General features: G+C 40.5%; 1 protein-coding gene across 1 annotated transcript in view; it reads left to right on the top strand.

Annotated features, from left to right (window-relative positions):
- Nucleotides 1-25,999, top strand: part of ARHGEF9 (Cdc42 guanine nucleotide exchange factor 9) — a 262,188-nt gene that overhangs the window by 142,871 nt on the left and 93,318 nt on the right. The window contains exon 3 of the mRNA XM_054695699.1: nucleotides 2,966-3,157. Coding sequence (XP_054551674.1) covers nucleotides 2,966-3,157 — 192 coding nt within the window. The remainder of the gene's footprint in view (nucleotides 1-2,965; nucleotides 3,158-25,999) is intronic.

Genomic DNA, 25,999 nt, shown 5'->3' with positions numbered 1-25,999 from the left:
TTTGTCCCGGATGTGGGTGCCTTCCTCTCTGTGGGCTCAGACTGCTGGTTGGAAGGGGCTGGCGTCGGCTAACTTCCCAGCTGGCCACTGGGTCCTCCAGAAGCCTTCTGCCTTTTTCAAAAGAAGTTTTTTCTGAAGGAATTTCCCTGTTCTATGGGGTGTTAGTGACTTTTTTTCTGGTCGCTAGGTGGCGCCAGAGATCTCCCTTTTGTTCTTGGGGGGCTGCTTTTCGATGCACCCCCCTTGGGACAGGGAACAGAGCGAGATTGGTAGGGTAAACCTCAACGGCTTTGGGGTGCTGTGTCTGCCTTGTGCCCCACCGTCGTGGGGAACCCACGCCCCGAATTCCATGCCCCGGGTCTCAGTTCCAAAGCCCTCAGGTCCAGGACGCTGGCTGTAGCCCAGTTCAGTGGCGCGGGAATGGCGCCTTTTGCACCCCGCTCCCTTGCCTGGGCACCTGGTTCCTGCTTACTCAGTGAGGGACTTTCACCTCAGTGAGGGCCTCTGCGAGTCTCCCCCCAAGCCTAGGTCGCAGGCGCGGGGACCCGGGCAGCCTTGATCCAGATCTGCGTTTGCTTTTTAAGCACGCCAAGTGCGCCACTTTTCAGCGCAAGGTTATCGGCTGGTCCGGGGCTGTGTGCAGGTCTCCTCCAGAGTCTCTTTGTTCTCTAATGGCGCCCTGAGCAGTTTGCTCACCACCGCGGGGAATCCTGCAGGGTTCTCCATAGCTCCCGTTCACGGGGTGTGGTGGCTGCAATAGTTCCTTTCCACTCACAGTCCCGCTTGCTGCGTAGTTTGTTCTTGTTGGTCGTTTTAGTTTGTTTTTTTCCTCCTCTCTGCTGGTCGGAGAGTGCCGACTTTGTGGGCGCGGGAGGAGAGCAGGGTTCTGCGCTTTCCTCCCTTCTAGTCCTCTTTTATGGCAACTTTCTTCTTCGGGCAGTTTGCTGGAGTCACCCGTTTATCTTCCGTGTCCCAGTTCTCACTGGGACCTGCCGCTTTTCCTCCCTATTAACTTTTTTTAATGGGAGATCTTACTCGCAGCATCTCCTCGCCGCCTTGTTGCTCCGCCCCCTCTGAACTTATATTCTTGAGGCATGAATGTGGAAAAAGTTGGAGGGTGAAGAGGGGAGAGATAGATTGTTGATTAAAGCTATTTAGACAACTGGAAAGCTCTTTGGCTACTTTCCCCTAGAAGATTTTACCACTATTCCCAGAGTCTTATCCTTCCTTTTTTTCTCTGCACCCTCCACCCCAGTGTTCTGCCTTCAAAGCCTAAGGTGAAATAAACCTTCTCCCTGATGGCATATTTAAGAGAAGTTATCCTTCATCCAAACACGTTTCACCCAGCTTCCCCAGAAGAGGTTTTTATGCATCTCTTTGCCTTCATGATTTGGATTGAATAGTTTCAACTTCTCCCAACTCTATCCATTTCTGATGATTCTAATAATTATCCATTCATCACCTCACCTTGGCCCAAGCCCTTCCCTAATTATTTCTAGTCTCACATAAAATTATTCAGCAATCAAAAAAGATAAACTATCCCCGGCCGCCTGCGTGGGTCCCACATGGTGCAGCAGACCTCTCCTGCCACCCCCGCTGTTCCCCTCAGCAGTGTATTTTGTCAATCTGACTGTTCTGTTCCCCACTCTGGCTCTGGTGAATTCTGTCACCCTCCTGCACTTCTGACTGTACCCAATGCTTGTATAAATAAATAAATAAATCGTAAACAAAAATATAAACTAATGCCATTCACAGCAAAATAGATGGAGGTAGAAGGGATTATGCTCAGTTAAATAAGTCAGATAGAAAAAGAAAAATATCGGATAGTTTCACTTATAGGAGGAATATAGGGGAACCAAATAAGGTGTCAGGGAAAACATAATAATAATAAAAAACACAAGAAAACAAAACAAAAAAAAAAGAAAACTATAAATCAGAGATATTCAGCTGGGGAGGGGGAGAGAGAGTGATCAAAATGAGGGTGGGAAGAGCACAAGGGACTATGGTGATGGTGCACTGGTGAATTGGTGGTGGAAATTCTATGGCGACTACACCTGAGAAAAGAAAGCAAACATTGTAAAAAAAAATGATCAATGATGTAAAATAAATATAAATTAATTAATTAATAATTTAAAAAATTAGTACAGTGTTTAAGAGCACAGGCTCTGGAGTTACACACTGCCTGGCACCTATCCCAGATCCTCTGCTTCTTAACTGTGTGACTTGAAGCAAATTCCTTAACTTTTTTGAGCCTCAGTTTCCTCTTCTGTGAAGTGGTGATGATAATGGTACCTACCTACATAGAAGGTTTGAATAGTAGAGTTTATTGAAATATCTTAGCATAATGGCTGGTGTGTAGTAAGTGTTCAAACAACAACTATTTCTATTATATGGTGGGGGAACATTCTGTCATTCCCACTCCATCCTCAAGGAATTAGAGATCCTTGCATATCCAAGGAATTTTACACTCAAATTTTAATGATTATTTGTACACCCTTTGATAGGAATCAATAAAAATGGCCTGTTTTGGGGTTGTCCACTCCAGTATCAAGCTTTAGCTTCCATGCTGGTAGGTACTATGGTTTGTGGCACCAATCCAGTTGGGGCACCCAAGACGTATACTTAATCCTTATTTTTCAGTGCAGCTGTGCTGCCTGTATATGTTCCAGCATGAATGAGTTCTGCTTACCATAATTCTCTCCTCTGAAATATTTTTAGCCAACAAAAATTTGGAAATTATTCTCCATCCTCTATTTTACAGATAGGTCAGCAGAAGTGTAGAGAATTGGACTCATGTCTAGGGCCAGCATGTCACCCTAGAGCTAGGCATGCCATTCTGTTTATAGTTGGGCCTCCAGTTGAAGGCTCTCTGAATACCTGAAGATTTTAGTTTATACTTTTCCTACTGGGCTGAAATTTCTCAAAGAAAGAAACTAATTAATTATTCTTCTATTTGCTTCCACAGCTTTGGGTGAACCAGGAGGATGGGGTGGAAGAAGGATCCAGTGACATGCAAAATGGGCACTTGGATCCCAACTCAGACTGCCTCTGTCTGGGCCGGCCACTCCAGAACCGGGACCAGATGCGAGCCAATGTCATCAATGAGATCATGAGCACTGAGCGTCATTACATCAAGCATCTCAAAGACATTTGTGAGGTAGGCCCTGTTATGTTAGTGCATGTGACTGAACTCAGTGTAGGGTAGAGGGCATTTCAATGGAAAATCAACAAACCATATGGACTCTACCTGTGACAATCCCAAGATGTTAATAAGTACAGCTGGACGGGCTCCTAATTTCTGTCTAGTGGACAAAACTGTTTTCTTGGGGTTTTTCTGTCTCTCTGTTTCTCTTCTTTTCTCTAATTCTTGCTCTGTTTCTCTCTCATCTCTCCCTATGCCTCTCCTTACCCTTTTTTATACTTCCTTCCTCCCCCCCTTAATTTCTACACATATCCTCTTAGCTTCTGCTCCAGTTGTTGCCACCATATGTAAGGGTCTGACCTCATTATTTAAATAAAACACATCTCCCTTCATGCCAGTGGTTCACAAATATGTGCACCAGAGTCCCTGGGGAAGCTTGTTATACATGCAGATCCCAACTCCTTTTCAACTCTCTCCCCCCTCAATGTTGTAAATTTTTAGTCTGGGAAAAGGCACAGGTATCTCTATATTTAACAAGTATCCCTGGTGATACTGATGGTGCAGATCTTCTACTTTTAGAAATCCTCACTTTTAGAAAACTGGTTGAGTTTGAGATAAAGCTATATCTCCAGACATACTGGAGATAAAGACAGGGTGAACAAGTATTAGTCCCTGCTGTTTGCCACTTTGCTCCTCAGGATCTGTGGCTCCGCATTCCCAATTTTTTTTCCATTCAGTCTCCTTGATATGAATGAGATGAAAAACCTTTTCCTCACACTTCATTGAATTCAGCAGAGACAAGTTGGCATTTTCAAACACCATTTTTCTAAACAGATGGAAAAAACAATGAGAAATGTACAAAAGAATGATTTAAAAAGATTAAACACACAAACATGCACACACACACGCACACACTCATTCACTGGCTTCAACTCTAAATATTTTTATAACCATCTTTCCAGATGAGGGGTCAGGTCATATTTCTGTTCCCCAAACCTGTTGAGTGGTACCAGATTCTTGACTGAAGTCATTACTTTAGTTCCAACCTTTTTCAAAGATCTTGTTTCTTGGCCTCCCTGGTGGTGCAGGGGTTATAGTCTCAGTGCATATCAAGCTATGGCCAGCCACTGCAGCATGAATTCAATATGAGTCCAGCACGAGTTCAGTGCCCAGCCAGGGAGCAGACCCAAATGGCGCTGCAGACCTCTTCTGTTTCGCCTGCTGTTCCCCTTACCAGTGTATTACCATAGATCCTCTTGTTCCGCTCCCCACTCTATCTCTGGTGAATCCTCTCACCCCCCACACCTCTGGCCTATACCCCAGTTCTTTATACATCAATAAATACAAATAAATTTTTAAAAATTCTTGTTTCTTTAGAGCAGTGCTACCCGATTAAACTTCCTGCAATAATGACAAAGCTCAATATCTGAACTCTTCAACAGAATAGGAACTAATCAGGCATTTGTGGCTATTGAGCACTTGAGATATGTTTAATATTACTAAGAAAATGAATTTTAAATTTTATTTTGTTTTAATTAATTTAAATAGCCACATGAGACTTAGGGTAACCATGTTGGGCAATTTATCTCTGGAAAAATCAAAGCCAAGGTCTGTAGACTTTAATGCTCTTCAATTTATTTTCTCACTCCTGCCAGGTAAAGATTATAAACACCCCCTCATCCTGCTCCCAATTCATGAAGTGATGTTATAGTATAGAATTAGCAAAGGCTTTGGGGACATGGGTATACTGGCTTTCATATTCTAATTTAGTCACTAATTAACCCTGTGGCCTTAAAGTGCTCTTTAACCCCTCTGACCTTAATTTTCTCATTTGTCTAGTAGGCTTCATTTTATTAATACCTTAAAGATTTTGAGGAAATTAAGTAAGCACAATATTGCTACTGGGCAACCCAAGAAATGAAAAGGGGTTGCCCCAGTTTGTGAGTCCTCACCCACATGTTTAAGAACTCAGGACAAGACCAAAAAGCGGATATAGAGAGAAGTAAAAAATGAAGGTTTATTTATAAGAGGAGTTAGGAGAGGGGGACCAGAGAGAGAGAAATTGGCTAGCATGTGGGTAGATGTCTTCTGTCTTACCAGTAGGTGTAAGTTATAGCTGAAAAAGAAAGAGGGTGAGGACTGCCTGTCTTTTCTTTCTCTAGGTCAACCTGGCCACTATGCTGCACTACTAGTATGCAGCAGCACCCACTGTTCAAGAAGTCTGGCTCATGGCATGCTGGTAGTTATAGTAAAAGTTTTCTGAGATGTAGGTGGCAGGGAAGATGGCACCTGTTGCTGTGTCCTCCACAAATTCCCCAGTTTTCCTTTGCTGTTACAATTTTTTTTTAGATTTATTTTATTATTTATTTATGTAGGCATAGAAGAACTGGAGTGTAGACCAGAGATGCGGGGGGTGAGAGGATTTACCAGAGACAGAGTGGGGAGCAGAAAAGGTGGATCTACTGAAATACACAGAGAGGGGAGCAGCAGGTGAGACAGGAGAGGCCTATTGCAACATGTGGGTCAGCTCCCTGGCCAATTATCAAACTCAGGCCACAGTGGTGATAGTGTGATAGCACTGAGACTTAACAACTACACTGCCAGGGAGGCCCTGTTCCTACCATTTCAGTGGTGAAAGTTGGGATACTGGGATGTACCCTCAGAAGTCTGTCTTTTCTGGGGTTACAGCGCATTTAAAGGAATTAACAATCAGGTCACCAGACATTGTCAATTGACCTCCAATATGGCAAGTCCTCCATTTCTAGAAAATGGTCAGTCAGTCCAAGCAAAAAGCCACAGACATTAACCAAGCATATAGCAAACAGAATATTGGTAAAGCTCAGAAGAGTGAAAAAAGAGGGCTTCCCCAGTCGTGCAGCGGGTTGAGCACAGTGCTATGAAGCTGTCCGCAGCCTTGGCAGCTCAGGTTCGATTCCTGGCCAGCCAGAGAGATGCCCACATGGTGTGGCAGACCTCTCTGTCTTGCCCGCTGCTCCCCTCAGCAGTGCCTTTGGTCCGTCTGCCTGTTCTGCTCCCCGCCCTGTCTCTGGTGAATCCTCTCACCCTCCCACACTTCTGACCTGTATCCCAGCTCTTGTATAAATAAATAAATCTTTTTAAAAAATCTTAGAATTGTTTCTGCTGATTAAAATAATTTCGTCACCTTCATTCCAATTCTATCAAATAATACAGTAAAATGCATTTATTAACTAAATCTAATTCCAATTTATTTTTTTTTTGCACAGTATGTCTGCAAATACACACACACACAGACACACACACACACAGGGCAGGCTTCCAAGCAGAATTTTTGTTGGCATTGTTGGAACTTTCCATAAGGGATCTTAAGTTGAACTTTTTGGGGGCAACGAGGCCACACCCTTAACAGATGTCATCTGAGATTTCTCCTTCTAAAGGTACCCAAGACTTTTCTCTCAGACTTTCGTAATTGCCAATGGAGTCAATTTTCCCTACCTTCCTTGAAGATCTCTGGAACCTACAGGCAAAGTTGCCTTCTTGGCTATGATCTATTTCAACTCTGAGAGGGAATTCCTATCAAAATGTTAGAAATAAAATGTTTCAAATTATCTAATTTAGGAAGAGAAAAATAAAATTCCCTTTTGAAATTATGCAAATGTCATTATTCATGACACATTGCCATGAATAATAATAATTATTACAGTTTTCCATATTATGCTGGTATCAAGGAAACAGAAAATGCATGATTTAATTCTGCTCACAAAATTAAATTTAACATTTCTGCTCATCATGTTCACCTGAAAAATAAGTTTTTCTGGAATCAAAAAAAAGACCCCTGAAAACATCATTTCAAATAAAACTTATTAAAATTATCTTCATTATTGGGCCTCCCTGGTGGTGCAAGGGGTTAAGTCTCAGCATTATGAAGCTATCAGCAGTCACTGCAGCACAAATTCGATCCCCAGCCAGTTTGCTGACCCACATGGAGCAGCAGACCTCTCCTTTCTCACCTGTTGCTCCCCTCAGCAGTGTATTTCAATATGCCAGAACAATTAGACACAAAGGGGAAGACATACAGATCTAAATCATATAGACACAATCAATTATTAGTTTTTATTTAACCTGCACGGAATATCTTCTGCAAATAAAGTTTTATTCATTTTCTCAAAGACACAGCTTTTTATTTTTTTTTTTCTTTTAAAAAGATTTATTTATTTATTTATACAAGCACTGGGTCCAGTCAGAAGCGCAAGAGGATGAGAGAATTCACCAGAGCCAGAGGGGGGAACAGAACAGGCAGATGGACGAAATACACTGCTGAGGGGAGCAGTGGGTGCGGCAGGGGAGGTCTGCGTACCATGTGGGAGACCCTGGCCAGTGGCCAGGGATAGAACCAGTACTGCAGAGGCTGCGGGCAGCTTCACAGCCCAGCACTCAACCGCTGCTCCACCAGGGGAGGCCCAAGACATAACTTTTTCTTTGCTTCCATGCAAAAGCAAACTCTTGATCACTGTCTGATTGAAAGTCAGTTCTATTCACATTGAACTGGCCAGGATGTTTTTTTTTTTTGTTTGTTTTTACCTTAACCACAGATTTACCTGAAAACAAACAAACAACAAAAACAGCAGTCTGCAAAAAGACAAAAAGGGAAGAGCCTCTCCTGGTGGTGCAGCGGTTGAGCGCTGGCCTGCGAAGCTGCCTGCAGCCTCTGCAGTGCCGCTGCAGGGTTTTGTGTCTACAGGTTTCAAAGAATGAGTAGTTTAGCAAAATACCATAATGACCAGATCACTTCTTCAACAGTTAAGTTTGGGTATCTCCACCCTAGCAGGTCTTGAATAAGACCTGATGACCAGTTATGAAAAGATGCAATGGTTCATCTTGAGGTGTAGAAATCATAAAAAGTGCAAACTTAGAAGTAACAGCTAAAATAGCCTCAATATGTTGATTCTACCTTATTGTTCTATGTCTCGTACAGTGTTCAAAATTGAAGCTTGGAATAGTCTTCCAAAAACACTATCAAAGGTGCTTAAATAATGTCTGATACAGTGTTTAAAATTGAAGCTTGGAATAGTCTTCCAAATACAGTATCAAAGGGCTTAAACATAGCCCATTTCTGGGATTCATTCTTATCTGTAGGAGAGCAGTGGACAATTCCTGATCCCAATGCAGGTGGGTTTTTTGGCATAGTTTTGCCAAGGTCTTCTTTAAAGTGTAATTCATTTTTTCAGTGTGAGTGTAGATTGAGATTTCCAGGCATCATGTAGTTTCCAAGTAATCTAGAATACATTTGGTAAAGATTTAAGATTTATTTTTAATTTATTTATTAAAATTAATTAATTAATTAATTAATTAATACATACAAGAACTGGGGTGTAAGTCAGAGGTATGTGGGTGAGAGGATTCACCAGAGACAGAATGGGGAGCAGAACAGGCAAAGTGATTGAAATATACTGCTGAGGGGAGCACGGGTGAGGTAGGAGAGGTCTGCTGTGCCTTGTGGATGAGCTTCAAGCCTGGGGATCAAACTCATGCTGCCGTGGCTGGAGATAGCTTGATAGCATTGAGACTTCCACCTCTGTGCCACCAGGGAGGCCCTCTAGATGGCATTTTTATGAATGACTTCTGAAACAAATGCAGGACAATTGTTACTCTGAATAGAGTTGTGCAAGTGAAGCTAAGGATTACTTCCCTTAGTACTTATTTGGCAACTTCTCAAGCTTTTTCCACCCTAGTGGGGAGGAAATGCTTTAACCCATCCTGAGAAGATATCTGAAGATACAAAACATACTTTTAATTGCCAGTGGTCTTAGGCATTAGGGTAATATTCACTTGCCATTCTTCAAAAGGGCACTTGCCCATATATTGAACCCCAGTAGCTTTAGGGTGCGAGTCAGCATTGGGGTTATTCTAGGTGCATAAGTGAAAAACTTGGGTGATACAGTGAGCCATTCTGTGCAAATAGCACCTTTTTAAATATGGGTACTCAGGATGCTGGAAGGCATCTCTCCCATTGTGGGATCCCTCAAGTTTATGTTTCAATAATGGGTAGACTAGAGCCTCTGAGAAGAGTATATCATGTTAAGTTCATCCTCCAAGTGGAACTAGGGTTGAAGTTAGCAAATCCCTATTCAAAGGCCCTTTCCTCATCCCAATCAGTATATTTGGGGACAAATTGAGATAATTCTATGGGATGGATGAGTGCTTCCTAGAGAGTACACTATGCAGCAACCCTAGCAACATAGTCAGCTGCTCATTGCCTTCTGTAATTTCAGGTCTATCCCTTTGGTGGCTAGGACAATGTATCACTATTATGGATGATGGAAAATCTACTGCTTTCAGCAAGGACAAGAATTCTAGAAGGTGTTTAATGTCTTTATTACTTCCTATAGGGAGTTCCTTTTCTTTCCATAGCTCTGCATGTGGTGTAGGGCCATGAAAAAATATTTTGAGATAATGACTATTTTCCCTCTTACCTTTAAGTGACTTCCAGGGTCAGAACTGTCAACTTGGCTGTCTGTTGACATACCTGATGGGAGGGTCTTGGCATCTATAGTGTCTGAAGTATCACCACTGCATATCCTGCACATCAACAATCTTGTGTTCAAAATCTGCTCCCATCTATAAACAGCTCCCATCTGGATATGGCAAGAGCTGGTGAGACAAATCTGGTCAGCTAGCATACACTGTTTCAATGATTTCTGGACAGTTGTGGATTTAGATTCCACTCTTAAGGCTTTCTACATTGCTTGAAAACAAGGTAGTTGCATTTACACAGCTGATAACTTATAGATATACATTCTATTAGCACTGCTTGATATGTCTCCATTTGCCCAGTAGTCAATCAAAGTCCACACTTCTGTGCTAAAACAATGCCAATGATGTGACATATACAGTGATGAGCTGACCTAAGACATATTTTTTCTGCTTCATGCAAAAGGTCACAAATGTCACCTACAGCCCACAAACAGGGAGTCCATCCCTTATTAGTGTGGTCCAGTTGTTTAAACAGGTATGTGAAGGGTTGCATTTTTTGTCCCCATTAATTAGACTAGGAATCTTAGGCTAACTTTCTGTTTCTCTGCCTATAGAATCAAAAAGGCTTCCTAGGGTATGGCAGCCCTGAGGGTGGTGCTGAGATCCAGCTTCCCTTTATTTAATCAAAGACTTGTTGACATTCCAGAGGTCAAAACAAAGGTTCAGAATCCTGGCCTTTGAGGGTGTCCTTTAAGGATTTGGGGATACAAATTTTACAAAAACCCAGTCATTCCCAAAATCTATATAATTGCCTTCGATTGCTAGAGATTTAGAACTGAAATCACTTGTTTTCTTTTGGTCATGAGACTTTATTTGCCTTTTTTAATCACAAAGCCCAAGTATGTTATCTTCTGTTTGTATTTGTAAACCTTTTGAACTAACCCCTTACAACCACTTTCTGCTAAATGATTCAAAATCAATATGATATTCTTCAGATAAGATTCATAGTCAGGCCTGGCAATTAGTAAATAGTCTACATATTTGTAGGAGGATGCCCTGTTTACATTGAACCTTTCTGAAATCCCTGGTCAGCATTTATCCAAATATAGTTGGGAAATTCTTAAACTCTTAGGGGGGCAAAGTCCAACAATATAGCAGAGTGCTTTTGGAATCCTGGTCCTGCCATTTAAAAACAAGGAGTAACTGATCCTGCACATGCATTGGGATATAGAAAAAGGCATCCTTCAAAGCCAGTACTGTGAACTAACCCCAAATCCCAGGTATGGTAGTTAACAGTGTGTAAGTGTTTGACAAATTTCCATTATGTCCTGGACAATTTCATTAATGGCCCTCAAATCCTGAATGAAGAGTGATTCTTTACCAACAAAATTAGTGTTGGCCAAATGAGGCAAGATTGAAGAAACTTTTGTGATACTGAGTGAATTTCCCTGAAGACCTCCTCTTTCAAATGATATTTCTTTCTCTTTTGGCCACTGCTCCTTCACACCATTTCTATTCTTTCAGGATCTGCATTTTTTGCATATCTGAGGGTTCCATATGCTAAAACCACTTCACTTACCCTTTCATAGATTTCTGCGGGAAACATTTTACTTTTTGATAGAGCATCCTGAGTGAGTACCGTCTGGAATCATAAGGCATATTCTGGGGATATTCATAGGTGCAGATTCTGATCTTAGAGTGAGAAAATAATATGCACAATAAGTTAAGATGTGACAGTCAAGGAGGGTAACTGGACACTCTTCCATGTGTAGAAAACAATGTTATAGGTTTGTATCACAAAATTACCATTCCAGAGGTTGTAAAATGTCTTTCTGTTATGATCTTCACATTACCCCAGTGACTGGTACAGTCTTCTTGGTGATCTGCCCTAATGCAGAATTCCAAACAAATTGGTATCTCTAGTGTCTACCAAAATGTCAATCAAAGAGTACTTCAAGGTGAGAGTTACCCACAACTCCATGGGGGTTATCATGAGACTTTTCCAGATCAAGTAGAGCCCCTGGGTCCCCATATTCTTTATCTGAACCCCCAACCTGGACTATCATTTTCTGTCTTTTCCTCCCACCTTACTTCTTCATTCCTTTTACTTTGCCTGTATTTCCTTCTGAAATCCCCATCTGAATCCTCATTCTGTGCTGTCATCATTTTCCTTTCTTCCCATTTTCTCATTCTTTCTTCCAACCTGGGATTCTTGTCCTTCCAATGTCCTCTTACTTACAATAAGCACACTGACTCTTCCTTAAAGGCTCACTTCTATTTCCCTCCATGTCCCTTCTCTGTTCCTCCTAAATCCTGTCCTGTCTTCCCTCTGTGTGAAAATCGATGGAAGATAAGGCCTCCTTTATTCTCTGTGATTCTGAACTCTAAAGGCTTTATCCACCAACTGGGAAGGACTCATCTATACAGCAATTTCTACCTCGGTTAATTTAAATCTTTTATCTGGAGTAGTCTGCCCAATGAATGTCATGTTAATCATCTGAGCATTTCTGGAACATATGGATTCAGTCTGTGTAAGTACTTTAAGTTTGAATATCCATTTAAAAAAATTGATATATTTATGCATACAAGATCTGGGGTCCAGGGCAGAGGGGAGTGAGGGGTGAGAGGATTCACCAGAGACAGAGTGGGGAACAGAACAGGTAGATTGACCAAAATATACTGCTGAGGGGAGCAGCGGGCATGACAGGAGAGGTCTGCTGTGCCATGTAGGTTGCTCCCTGGCTGGCTGGGAATAAAACTCACGCTGCAGTGGTTGCAAATTTCTTCATAGGTTGTGTCTTAACCCTTGCGCCAACAGGATATCCTTTTAAAAAACTCAAATGGAACCTCATTGACCTTTTCACTAAGCTCCATTCTTTTATTATTATTATTGTTTTTCTTACATCATTGTTCATTTTTGTACAGTAATTGGTTTCTCCCTTCAGTTCTCCCACCACCACATCACCCATGAACCATCACCATATTTCCTTGTGTTCTTCCCTCCCTTGGTTGGACCTCCCTCTCTCCCCTTTCTGTATGCCTCAGATTATGCTAACTGAAATTAGCCAGAAGGGAAAGGATAAATATCAGATGGTTTCACTTGTATCCAGAACATAGAGAAACTGAACAAAAGGTCAAGAAAAAAGACAAAACTAGCAAGCTGACCATAGATCTGATGCTTTTTTTGTTTAGGCATTCCCTTCCTCAGTACTGGTAATAAGTATCTTCTCTAGTGTTCTAGCCTTCCCATTCCCACATCACTGGGGTCCTGTTTAGGGTCTAGAATTGGGACAACCTTTTATAGTTCTGAAGTTTCTGGCTCTTCCTGGTGGAGATGACAAGCCTCATTAGCCTTTCCTAAAACCATTCATTTCTAATCCAATATCATAGCAATATGGATGTACCCAGAAGGGATTATGCTTAGTTAAAGAAGTCAGAAGGATAAAAAGAAAAATCATGAGATGCTGTCACTTTTAGGAGGACTGTAAGGAAACCATACAAGGGACTCAGAAAAAAAGAAGACAAAACTAGCAGGAAAACTATAAATCGGAGACATTCCGCAGGGGAGGACGAGGGAGTGGGATCAAAACAGGAGAAAGAAAAAGCACAAGAGACTATGGTGATGGTTCATGGGTGTCTTGTTGGTGGTAATTTTATGGGGATTATACCTAAGAGGAGAAATCAAAAGTACAAAAGTGAACAACAATGCAAAAAGTATATAAATATATATTTTGAAATAGCACATATGACATGGATTGTATGTCTACCCTGGTGTGCCAATGCTAGGAAAAATTAGAAGCAAACAAATTAGCCATCCTTTGAGGATACTGTATGTATGAAGGGGCAGACTTTATCCAATTCAGGATGTCCCAGTAGAAATGGGAACTTGTGACAGATAGTATCTGGCAGGCTACGCTTGGCCTGTTCAATCTACCTGCCCAGAATTGAAGAAGACTGAACTTCCCTACTCCCAGGCAGTTCCTTTGATCAAATCAGGACCTGTTATGAGAAGGAGAAGACATTCTGGTCCTCTTATGTGGGGAAGGGGGTGAGGCCTATGGAGGGAGCATCTGCAGCCACCTAAGGAGGGATGCTGACTCTCTCTAAAGGTTTTCTCTGTTGGTAGATTCAAAGCTTCCAGTAAGTGGTTGTTCTTTCCTATTCCTTCTCCCACTTATTGCTGTCAGGTTCTGCCTTTCTTTGTGCCATCAGGTGAGTCTATGTCTTTTATCTATAACTAATGGAGGGACATAAATATGTGTATATATAGTAACTCGTCCCATCTGTCTGATGTTTTACAAAATTCCTCCAGTTATTCTTTTTCCTGGTCCCTTATTTAAGTTTTCTAGATTCCTGCTATGAGTGAGACCATACGGTATTTTTCTTTTTCTTTCTGGCTTATTTCGCTGAGCATGATCCCTTCCAGCGCCATCCATGTTGCTGCAAATTGCATGTGTTTATCTTTTTTGAATGCTGAGTAATATTCCATGAAAGCCATAATCATCAAAACTGCATGGTATTGGAACCAGAAGAGACACACAGACCAATGGAATTGAATAGAAAATCCAGAAATAAGCACACAGATTTATGGTCAACTAATCTTTGACAAAGGAGCAAAGACTATGCGTTGGAACAAAGAAAGTTTGTTTAATAAATGGTGCTGGGAAAACTGGGTCACTACATGCAAAAGAATGAAGCTTGACCACTACCTCACACCATACACAAAAATCAACTCAAAATGGATTAAAGAACTAGACATAAGACCTGAAACCATAAAATACATAGAAGGAAATATAGGCGAAACACTACATGATATGAAGCCATGTTTAAATCAAAACACAGAGTGCTTTTCTGAAATAAAGCCAAACTCCTTTAAATTAGAAGAGAGAAATTCCACCATGTGTCATGCAATTGCAACTCTCTTAGGGTGACTAATGTGTGAAAGAGTCTGGTCAACCACAGATGTGATGGCTCCACATTGGGCACCCGCTATTAGCAGACATCCACAGAAATAAAAGGGGCATGCTCAAATTTGTGAGCCCTCCCATATGCTTGAAAACTGGGAACAAGAGCCAAATGCGCACATGCAGAGAAAAATAATAAAACAAAATTACAAAGGGAGTTAGAAAAGGGAGGTGGGAGAGAGAGGGAGGGAAGGAGGGGAGAGAGAGAGAGAGAGATTTTAATTGTGTCTAGATGACCTCCATCCTACCAGCATTACCATGGTGCCAGTCAGAGTAGAACAAGCCAGAGAGTGAGGCACACCTGCCTTCAGTGTATTAAAGGTCAACCTGGCTATTCAATCCCTCCTCTAGTTCCCAGCAGTTTTCCAGCTCAGGAAGTCTGGTTCATGGAATGCTGGCAGTTTTAATCCTTCCATTTTAAATGGAAATGGGGATGGGGATGATGACACTTGTTCCTGTGGCATTAGCGAAGCTCTTGTAACAATATTACAACTATTAGGGAAAATGTAGTTTTCCTTTCCTTCCCCTCCATCTATCAATGTTCCTTCTTTATCTTTTCCTCGTTAGGAAAATGGTTGATATTTAAAAAGACATATCCACTTGAATGGTCTATATGGCATTGGACATGAAACCACCAACATGTGTTTCATGTATCAAATGTTTAGGAGAGTCCTGCTCCATGCCAAGTCTTGGATTAAGCATCTTCAGTCAAAGTGTTATGTCCTAGACCACCAACATCTTTATTACATGAACTTGTTAGAAATTCAGTATCCTTAGCTATGCCCCAGACCTACTGAATCTGAATTTTAATAATACATATTAAAATTTAAGAAGCAAGGCTGTAAAACTATATCTTCCCATCTTATAATGTGATAGGATCTGTAATACAAGTAAGAACATTTCTTTGTCTGGCAGGCCAGGGATGCTGTTTAAAACCTATGTCAGGTCACTCCTCTGCTTAATGCCCTCAAATGGTCTTCAAGTTCTCACTGAGAAAAAGTCAGAATTCTAATTATTATTTACAAATCCTTCTGTTATCAAGCTCTTCTTGCCTATGTGACTTTATCTGCTTCTTTCTCACATGATCTCACTACTTCAGCCACAGTCTTATTGTAACCTAAAAATGCCTGACATGTCCCCCTTTCACAGCCTTTTTCACTGGCTTTTTTCCTTTGCATAAAGTACTCTTCCCCCAGAGTTCACATAGCTCTCTTCCTTACCTCCCTTATGCATTTACTCAAGTATCACCCTCTCTTTGAGGCCATTCCTGACCATTTTATTTCAAATTGTATTATCTTTCCCCCTTTTCTGCTTTACTTTCTTTGTTGATATGTGACACATAATACATTTTGCTTTTATATTTTGTTTATTGCCCATCTCCCCTACAAGAATTTATATTCTATGAGGAAAAGGTGTTTGCATATGTTGATTTGCTTATATATCCCCATCACCTAATACAGTGTCAGGCACATGATAGATGCTTAATAACTATTGTTTAAAATCATATTTAGGGGTCTCCCTGCTGGCTTAGGGGTTAAGCCTCAGTGCTATCATGGTATCACCATTATGGCCTGAGTTCAATCCCTGGCCAGGGAACTAACTCACATGGTGCAGCAGACCTCTCCTGTCTCACCCGCTCCCCTCGGCAGTGTATTTCAGTAGATCTGCCTGTTCTGCTCTTCACTCTGTCTCTGGTGAATCCTTTCACCCCTGCACCTCTGCTCTACACCCCTGTTCTTGTATGCATAAATAAATAAAAATAAATCTTTAAAATCATATTTGAGGGGTCTCCCCAGTGGTGCAGCGGTTGAACGCTGGGTTGCAAAGCTGCCTGCAGCCTCTGCAGCACCAGATCGATCCCCAGCCACCGGGCGAGGGTCCCACATGGTACGCAGAGCTCTCCTGCTGCCCGCTGCTCCCCTCAGCAGTGTACTTCATTGGTCTTCCTGTTCTGTTCCCCGCTCTGGCTCTGGTGAATTCTCTCACCCTCCCATGCTTCTGACTGTACCCAGTGCTTGTATAAATAAATAAATAAATCTTGAAAAAAAAATTAAAAAAAGATTTAAAAAAATCATATTTAAATATAATTGATTATGTGAATGTATTCTACTTTGATAAAGTACATTCACATCTTATGCCATTTGAGTTTTATTTATTTGTTTTTTATGATTTTTAAATATTTTTATTTTTACATTGAAGAACTGGGGTGTAGGCCAAAGATGCAGGGAGTGAGAGGATTCACCAGAGACAGAGTGGTGAGCTGAACAGGCAGATTTCCTGAAATACACTGTGGTTTAGCTCCCTGGCGGGGATTTAAATTCAGTTCATAGAGGTGATAACACTGACACTTAACCACTAGACCACCGGGGAGGCCCCACCATTAGATTTTCAGACAGGAAAAATGTTGTTATTGTTATTCCTACTTTCTATATCAATAGATTGAGTCTCTGAGAAGCAAAATTACTTTCCCCAAAGTTCTCGGGCATTGGCCCAGTGGGAATCCTAGCCATCCTAGCCTTTTCCTACAAGACACAGACTCAGTACATCAATAGAAGTATTCATCTTCCCATAAGTGGTTGTACTTGTTCACTTACTTGGGGACTTGCCCAATTCAGCCAACCCTGGTATAGCTTTTGTAGGTGACCTGCTGGTCCTACATTTCACAGTTATTCTTGGGACTGAAGTTAATGATTTAAATGGTAAATGGTAAATATCTTGTTGACCATAGATGTCAAAGGAAGGTTTAGCTAGAGCAAAGTAAAGGTGGAGAAAGATATGTATAACTGCTCCACCGGACAATATTTTAGCTCAGAGTTGTGTCATCTGTATCTAAAAGCTGCAAGGAATACTGGTTTATCAGAAAAAACTCGACTCAGATGTTCAGGTTCCTCCTTGATCATTACTGCTTGAAAACCTCAGATGAGTCTTTTACATGCTGGGCCTTGTTCTCCAACTCTAAATTAAACAGATGAGAACAGTTGCCCTTTAATTTCACTCTCTATATCACACTCTCTCTGAATTTGTGTGATGGATATTTTTTTTATTAGAGAAAGCTATGGTAGTGATACAAGTTATTTATGCAATTTACAGTACTTCTTCCTTGGTACTGATGGAGACATTTGTTAACATCAGGCATTAATGTGTTAGCATGGCATACTCTACTCTTTCTGTAGGTTGAGAGTGATCTGTAAACACTTTCTACTCTTGTACTTTTTGAAAGATAAATGGCAGATTATAAATTCAGTGTAGAAAAAGCCACTGTCGGGCCTCCCTGCTATCATGCTATCACCAGCCACTAAGTCATGAGTTCAACCTCTGGCCACGGAGCTATTTGCTAGTTCTGCTTCCCACTCTGTCTCTGGTGAATCATCTCACCACCCACACCTCTGGCAAGAACCCCAGTTCTGGTATGCATGAATAAATAAAAATAAATCTTAAAAAAAAGAAAAAGCCACAATCTATTAGATAACTTTTGTTTTTCATACTCCTGGGACAGAAAGTTCTTTACAAACATTTAAGTAAGCAAATCCTCACTTAACAATGTGAAAGTAGGAAATAAAGGGATTTTTAGCAAAGTCGTTCATTCACTGATGCTAGTAAAAGGTCTTTTTTTTAATTGAGGTAACATTGGTTTGCAATACTATATATCATTCAAAGGCATAGTATCACATTTTCTCTTATGTGTTTCATAAAACCACACCCACCACAAGGTATTCTCAGCCCTCCTCCATTGGACTCTTTGCAACATTTGTTTCAACATTCTTTCTCTTCTGGTAACTTTAGTTTTGCAATCAGATTCCCAAGGTTTGTTTTGTTTTACTTTTTTCTGTTCCATTGCTTTGTTTCTCTATATTCCACATAGTAGTGAAATCTTTCAGTAGATGTCTTTCTCTTATTGATTAATTTCAATTAGGATAATTCCCTACAGTTCTATCCACATTGTCACAAATACCAAAATTTCTTATTTTTTATGTTTGAAATCTATAGCATTTTATTTTCTATTATTTATTTACTTATTATTTTTTTTTAATTTTATATATTTTTATCATTTTTCATTTTTGCACAAAGTATGCATTTTCATCCTGGTTATAGTCCCCATACAATTCCCACCCCCCTTGTTTTAATCCTACTCCCTCCTCCCCCTCCCCTGTAGCGTGTCTCTGGTTTATAGTTGCTTGGTGATTTTGATTTTTACTTTATTATAATTAGTCTTTTTCCTGGTCCCTTATTTAGGTTTTCTAAATTCCAGCTATAACTGAGACCATCCAGTACTTTTCTGTTTCTTTCTGGTTTATTTCGCTGAGCATGAGCCCTTCCAGTTCCATCCATGTTGTTGCAAATTGCATGAGTTTATCTTTTTTGATTGCTGAGTAATATTCCATTGTGTATGTACACCGCATATTCTTGATCCAGTCATCTATTATTGGGCATTCGAGTAATTTCTATAGCTTAGCTATTGTAAATAGTGCTGCTGTAAACATAGCTGTGTAGATGCCCTTTTGAATTAATGTTTTTGTGTCCTTTGGGTAAATACCTAGCAGTGGAATTGCTGAATCATATGGAAGCTCCATCTTTAGCAGGTTGAGGAATATCTACACAGCTTTCCAGAGAGGTTGAACCATTTTTAAATGACCACATGTAGCATCATTTAACCCCATGTGTAGGGGTTCATGTGCCTGTTTTCTTTGAATAAATATCTATTTAGCTTTTCTGTTTATATTTATATTGTTTTTGTTGTTCTTTTTATTAAGTTGTATGTATTCTATGTATGTCTTGGATATCAGAACCTAATCAAATATATGATGTGTAAACATATTCTCCCATCAGTAGGATGTCTTATTTAATAAGGATTTTGTTCAGTGTGCAGAATCTTTATAGTTTTATGAAGTCCCATTTGTTTTTATTCTTTTCTGGGTCTCTTGCCTTTTGAGAAAAATCCATAAAACATCATTGATGCCAATGTTGTGGAGTATTTTGCTCATGTTTTCTTCTGTGTAATTTATGCTTTCATGTCTCTAGTCTATATTGAGTTAATTTCTGTGTATGTTGTGATGTAGTTTTCTAATATTCCTTTGCGAGATGTTGTCTAGTTTTCATAGCAACATTTGTTAAAGAGATTCTATTTTCTTCAATGTAAACTCTTGGGTTCTTGATTGTAATCCATATCAATATGGGTTTAATTCTGGACTCTTGATTGTATTCCAGTGATGGTGTATAAGATTTAATTCCAGTATCATACTGTTTTGGTTACTGCAATTTTGTAATATAATTTGAAGTCTAGATATGTGACACCTCTGTTCTTCCACTTTTATATCAGTTTTGTTTTAGCTATTTGGCTTCTTTTCTCATTCCACATACATTTCAGTAAAATTTGTTCTATTTCTTTGAAGAATCTCATTGGAACTTTGGTAGGAACTGCATAGAGTGTATACATTACTTTGGGTAAAGTGTCAATTTTAATAATGTTATATCATCCAATATAATCATGGAACATATTTCCATTTCTTTGTGTCCTCTTTTCTTTCTTTAAACAGTATCTTTTTTTTTTTAGGCATGTATTTTTTATTTATTTGTTTATTTATTTGTTTGCTTGTTTGTTTATACATGCATTGGGTACAGTCAGAAGCGCAGGAGGGTGAGAGAATTCACCAGAGCCAGAGCGGGGAGCAGAGCAGGCAGAAGGGCCGAAGTACACTGCTGAGGGGGGCAGCAGGCGGCAGGAAAGGTTTGCGCGCCATGTGGGACCCTCCTCCGGTGGCCGGGGAGCAGCCGGGGATCTAACTGGCGCTGCAGAGGCCGCGGGCAGGTTTGCAACCCAGCGCTCAACTGCTGCGCCACTGGGGAGGCCCACTTTTAACAGTATCTTATCGTTTTCATTTTGCAGGTCTATCACCCACTTTGTTGTTTATTCTCAGGTACTTCATTCTTTTTGATGCAATTATGATGGGATTTTTTTCTTGATTTCTTTCATTCCTAGCATGTTGATTGTATATAGGAACATAACTGATTTTTATAAATTGATTTTTTCAGCTACCACTTTTCTTTTCATTTCTTATTTTTTTTCTATTTTTTTATAGGGTTAGTCTTAGGGATTTCTACCTGTATTGCCATGTCATTACAAATGATGATAGTTTTACGTCTTTCCCAATGTAGATCCATTTTACATCTTTCACTTGCCAATTATTCTAGCTAACACTTCTAAATCTGTGTTGAATACTAGTGAATATGGACATCATTGTCTTCTTCTATATCTTAGAGGAAAAGCTTTTAGATTTTTACCATTGAGACTGATGTTAGCATTTCCTCTTTGGAGAAGTGTCTTTTTAGCTCTTCTGCCCAGTTTTTGACTGGATTGTTTGTTGAGTTGCATAAGCTCTTTGTAGATCTTTGTCATCAGCATTATTGTGTGCAATTTGTTTCCCCCAATCAAAGATGTCTCTTTCTTTGGGTAGAATGCAAATTGCCAACAGGTATATGAAAAAAAAATGTTCAACATCACTTGTCAGAGAAATGCAAATCAAAACCACAATGAGATACCACCTCACACCAGTGAGAATGGCCCACAATTAAAAAAAAACAAAAAACAAAAAACTGGAAACAACAAATGTTGGTGAGGATATGGAGAAAAAAGGAACTGTCCTATACTGCTGGTGGGAATGCAAACTAGTCCAAGCACTATGAAAAGCTGTGTGAAGGTCCCTCAAACTACTAAAAATGGAGCTTCCAGATGACCCAGCAATTCCACTCCTAGAAGTCTACCCAAAGGACACAAAATCATTAATTCGAAAGGATACCTTTACCCTTATGTTCATTGTAGCACTATATGTAATAGGTAAGATAGGGAAACAACTTAAATGCCCAAAAAATAGATGACTGGATCAAGAAGATATGGTATATATACACAATGGAATACTATTTAACAATCAAAAAAGATAAATTCATCCCCATTCATAACAACATGATGGAGCTGGAAGGGATGCTCAGTGAAATAAGACAGAAAGTAAAATAAAAATATTGGATGGTATCACTTATAGGAGGAATGTAGGGGAACCAAATAAGGGATCAGGAAAGAAAATAATTATAATAAATTAAAAAAAAAACAAAATTAACAGGCAACTATTAATCAGAGACACTCTGCAGGGGAGGGCAAGGGAGAGGAATCAAAAAATTGAAGGGAAGAACACAAGGGACTATGGTGATGGTGCACCAGTGAATTGGTGGTCGGAAATTTATGGGTATTATACCTGAGAGAGGAGAACGCATGCATTTTACACAAAGGAAGAATGATGTAACAAAATATTTATATAGGGGCCTCACTAGTGGCACAAAGGATTAATCACAGCACTTTGGAGCTACCCACTGCACATGAGTTCCTTCCCCAGCCAGGAAGGTGACCCACATGGTGCAGCAGACTTCTCCTGTCTCACCCACTGCACCCCCCAGGAGTGTATTTCAGTGGCTCAGCCTGTTCTGCTCCCCACTCTGTCTCTGATGAATACTCTCATTCCCCAAATACTGGCCTACACCCCAGCTCTTGTATGCATGAATAAATGAATCTTTAAATATGTATAAATAATAATAATAATAAAATTTATAAAACTGAAAATAATAAGGAAACAATAAATTGTATATCCACCAAAAAAATAAAAATTAAGTTAAAAGTTCTTACATTTTTTTTTTAAAAATAGAGAGTGATATTAGCTATGGGTTAGTCATATATGGCCTTTTTATGTTAAGGTATGTTCTGCCTATCACAATTTTTGGTGCTTTTTAATCATATGTTGATATTGAATCTTATTAAATGCTTTCTCTACACCTATTGATATGATTATGTGATTTTTATGTTTCTTTTTGTTGATGTGGTGAATTCCATTCACTGATTTTCAGATGTTGAACTACCCTTGTGTACTTAGAATAAATTCCACTTGATGATGATATATGGTCCTTTCAAGCATTACTGAATTTGGTTTGCTAAGATTTTTTGAGGATTTTTTAATCTATTTTCATAGGGAAAATGGTATGTTATGTTTTGGGGGATGTGTGTGTGTGTGTGTGTGTGTGTGTGTGTGTCTTCATATGATTTTTAGTGGCAAGGTAATGTTGATCTAATAAAATTTGTTTGGAGAAGGAGGCAGATCAACATGGTGGCGAGGAGACGCTGCGAGTAAGATCTCCTATTAAAACAAAAGTTAATAGGGAGGAAAAGCGGCAGGTCCCAATGAGAACTGGGACACGGAAGATAAACGGACAACTTCAGCAAACTACCCGAAGAAGAAAGTTGCCATAAAAGAGGACTAAAAGGGAGGAAAGTGCGAAACCCTGCTACCCTCCCCTCCCACAAAGTTGGCACTCTCCTACCAACAGAAAGGAGGAAAAAACAAACTAAAATGACCAACAAGAACAAACTACGCATCAAGCGGGACTGTGAGTGGAAAGGAACTATTTCAGCCACCACACAACATGAACGGGAGCTGTGGAGAACCCTGCAGGATTCGCCGCAGAGGTGAGCGAACGGCTCCAGGCGCCATTAGAGAACAACAGAGACTCCCAGAGATCTGCACACAGCCCCGGGCCAACCGGTAAGCTTGTGCGGAAAAGTGGCTCGCTTGAAAAGCAAACACAGATCTCAGCTGCACAGGTCCCTGTCGCTGCGACCTAGGCTTGTGGGGAGACGCGCGGGGGCCCTCACTGAGGTGAAAGTCCCTCACTGAGTAATCAGGAACAGGCGCCTGCTCACAGGAGCAGGGTGCAAAAGGCGCCATTTCTGCGGACACTGAACTAGGCTAAAGCCTGCATCCTGGACCTGAGGGCTTTGGAACTGAGACGTGGGGCATGAAATTCGGAGCGTGGGTTCTCCACGACGGTGGGGCACAAGGCAGACACAGCACCCCAAAGCCATTGAGGTTTACCCTACCATTCCCACTCTGTTCCCTGTCCCACGGGGTGAAAAAAACAGCTCTCAAAGGACACTAGGAGAGATCTCTGGCGCCACCTATCGACCAGAAAAAAGTCACTAACACCCCATAGAACAGGGACCTTTCTTCAGAAAAGACTGCTTGAAACCAGCAAAAGGCTCCCGGAGGAGCCAGTGGCGAGCTGGGAAGTTAGCCCAAGCCCGGCCCCTTCCGACCAGAACTCTGAGCCCAGAGGGAGAGCGGGCAACCACGGCCTGGGCAGACCGGGCATGAAGAAGAGTGCCTGAGACCACACGCACAGGGAGTGTGCCCCGCATTGCCATTTTAGAACAGGGACATTTCTTCAGTAAAGACTGCCTGAAACCAGCAGAAAGCTCCCTCAGGAGCCAGAGGTGAGCGGGGAAGTTTGCCCACGACAGGCCCCTTCTGGCACAGTCCAAGCCTAGAGGGGGAGCGGGAACCCACTGCTGGGGCAGACCAGTGGCACAGGGGAGTGTGTCCCTACATCGGCATTTTAGAACAGGACCATTCTTCAGTAAAGACTGCTTGAAACCGACAGATGGCTCCCGGAGGAGCCAGAGGGGAGTGGAGAAGTTCACCCAAGATGCCGGCCAGTCCCCGCAACACAGTGTCCCAAAGCATACGACAAATTAGAAACCAGACAGTAGGGAGTAGAAGAACCACACGCAACCTAACAACTCCCCAGGAAAAAAGCACACCACAAAAACCTGGAAAAACTTCTGAGCCTTCCAGAAAGAGAATTTAAAATTGCCATGATTAAAAAAGTGACAGAACTCATAAAAGAAAACAATGATATGAGAAAAATAATCAACGATCAGAAGAATGAAATTTAGTCCCTAAAGGGGGAAGCAATCGAAACGCAGTAGATCAAAGAATGAATTAATGGAGGAACTAAAGAACTCTGGGAAAAGCAATGAAAGCAGAATAGATGAAATGGAAGAACGAATAAGTACTCTTGAAGAAACAGAAATAAAAAGAACAAAAACAGAAAAGGAAAGAGAAGTACGAAGGAAAAAGACCGAAGAAAGACATCGGGATCTATCTGACTCCATGAGGAAATATAAGAGTTATAGGAATACCAGAAGGAGAGGAGAAAGATGTAGGAACAGAGGAAATATTCAAAGAGATAATTGAAGAGAACTTCCCAAATGTGAAGATGGAGCTGAAAATTGATATACAAGAAGCAAGAAGAACACCAAACTTCCACAATGAAAGGAAAATACAGCAAGACACATAATAGTAAAGCTCCCAAGAATCCAGGACAAGGAAAAAATAATGAAGCTGACAAGAGGGAAGAAACAGATAACATTCAAAGGAAAACCAATCAGGCTGACATCAGACTTCTCTGAAGAAACACAATGGGCAAGGAGAGAGTGGAGGGACATAGTCAACAGACTCCAAGAAAACAGATGCCAACCAAGAATACTCTATCCCGCAAAGCTCTCCTTCCTCTATGAAGAAAGAATAAGGACCTTCCCAGACAAACATAAATTCTAAAATTTCATTACAACTAAACCCCACTCCAAAAAATACTACAAGGAATCCTAAAGCCAGAACCTCAGAGGGATTAATAACAATGAAAGAAGGCCAAAAAAAAGTTATTAAAAGAATAAATAAATAAAATCAAAGGAAAGACAAACACAATGGCAAATACAGATGCTAACATATCAATATTAACTCTAAATGTAAATGGACTAAACTCTTCAATAAAAAGACACAGAGTTGCAGCCTGGATTAAGAGACAAACTCAACCTTTTGCTGTCTCCAGGTAACACATTTAGCTACAAAAGATGAAAATAGGCTGAAAGTTAAAGGATGGAAAACAATCCTACAAGCAAATGGACCAAAAAAGAAAGAAGGAACAGCTATAATTATATCAGATAAAACAGAGTTCAAACTCAAAAATATAAAAAGAGACCCCAATGGTCACTACATTATGATCAAGGGGACAATACTTCAAGAAGAAATAACACTCATTAACATATATGCACCAAACGAAGGAGCACCAAAATATATCAGACAACTGTTGTCCTCTCTGAAAACAGACATCAGAGAAAACACATACGTAGTGGGAGACTTCAACACACCACTATCAACAATGGATAGATCAACAAGACAAAAAATAAGCAAAGAAACTAAAGCTCTAAATAAGGACATAGAGCATTTTGGCTTAACAGACATCTATAGAACACTAAACCCAAAAAAAACGGAGTACACATTTTTCTCAAGCGCACATGGATCATTCTCCAGGATCGATCACATGCTGGGGCACAAGACAAACATCAACAGATACACCAAGATTGAAATCATACCAACCATCTTTTCTGACCATGAAGGCATCAAACTAGAAATAAACCATAAAAAGAAGGCAAGGAACTATCCTACCTCATGGAGATTAAAAACCACACTACTGGAAGACCACTGGACTTATGAGGAGATCAAAGAAGTAATTAAAAAATTCTTTGAGTTGAATGACAAGGAGGACACCAATATCCTAAATGTAT

The sequence above is a fragment of the Talpa occidentalis genome, unplaced genomic scaffold (genome assembly GCF_014898055.3).
Source record: "Talpa occidentalis isolate TD23 unplaced genomic scaffold, MPIMG_talOcc4v2.1 talOcc4.15, whole genome shotgun sequence".
Classification (NCBI taxonomy): Eukaryota; Metazoa; Chordata; class Mammalia; order Eulipotyphla; family Talpidae; genus Talpa; species Talpa occidentalis.
This window is presented reverse-complemented; position numbering and strand designations above follow the sequence as displayed.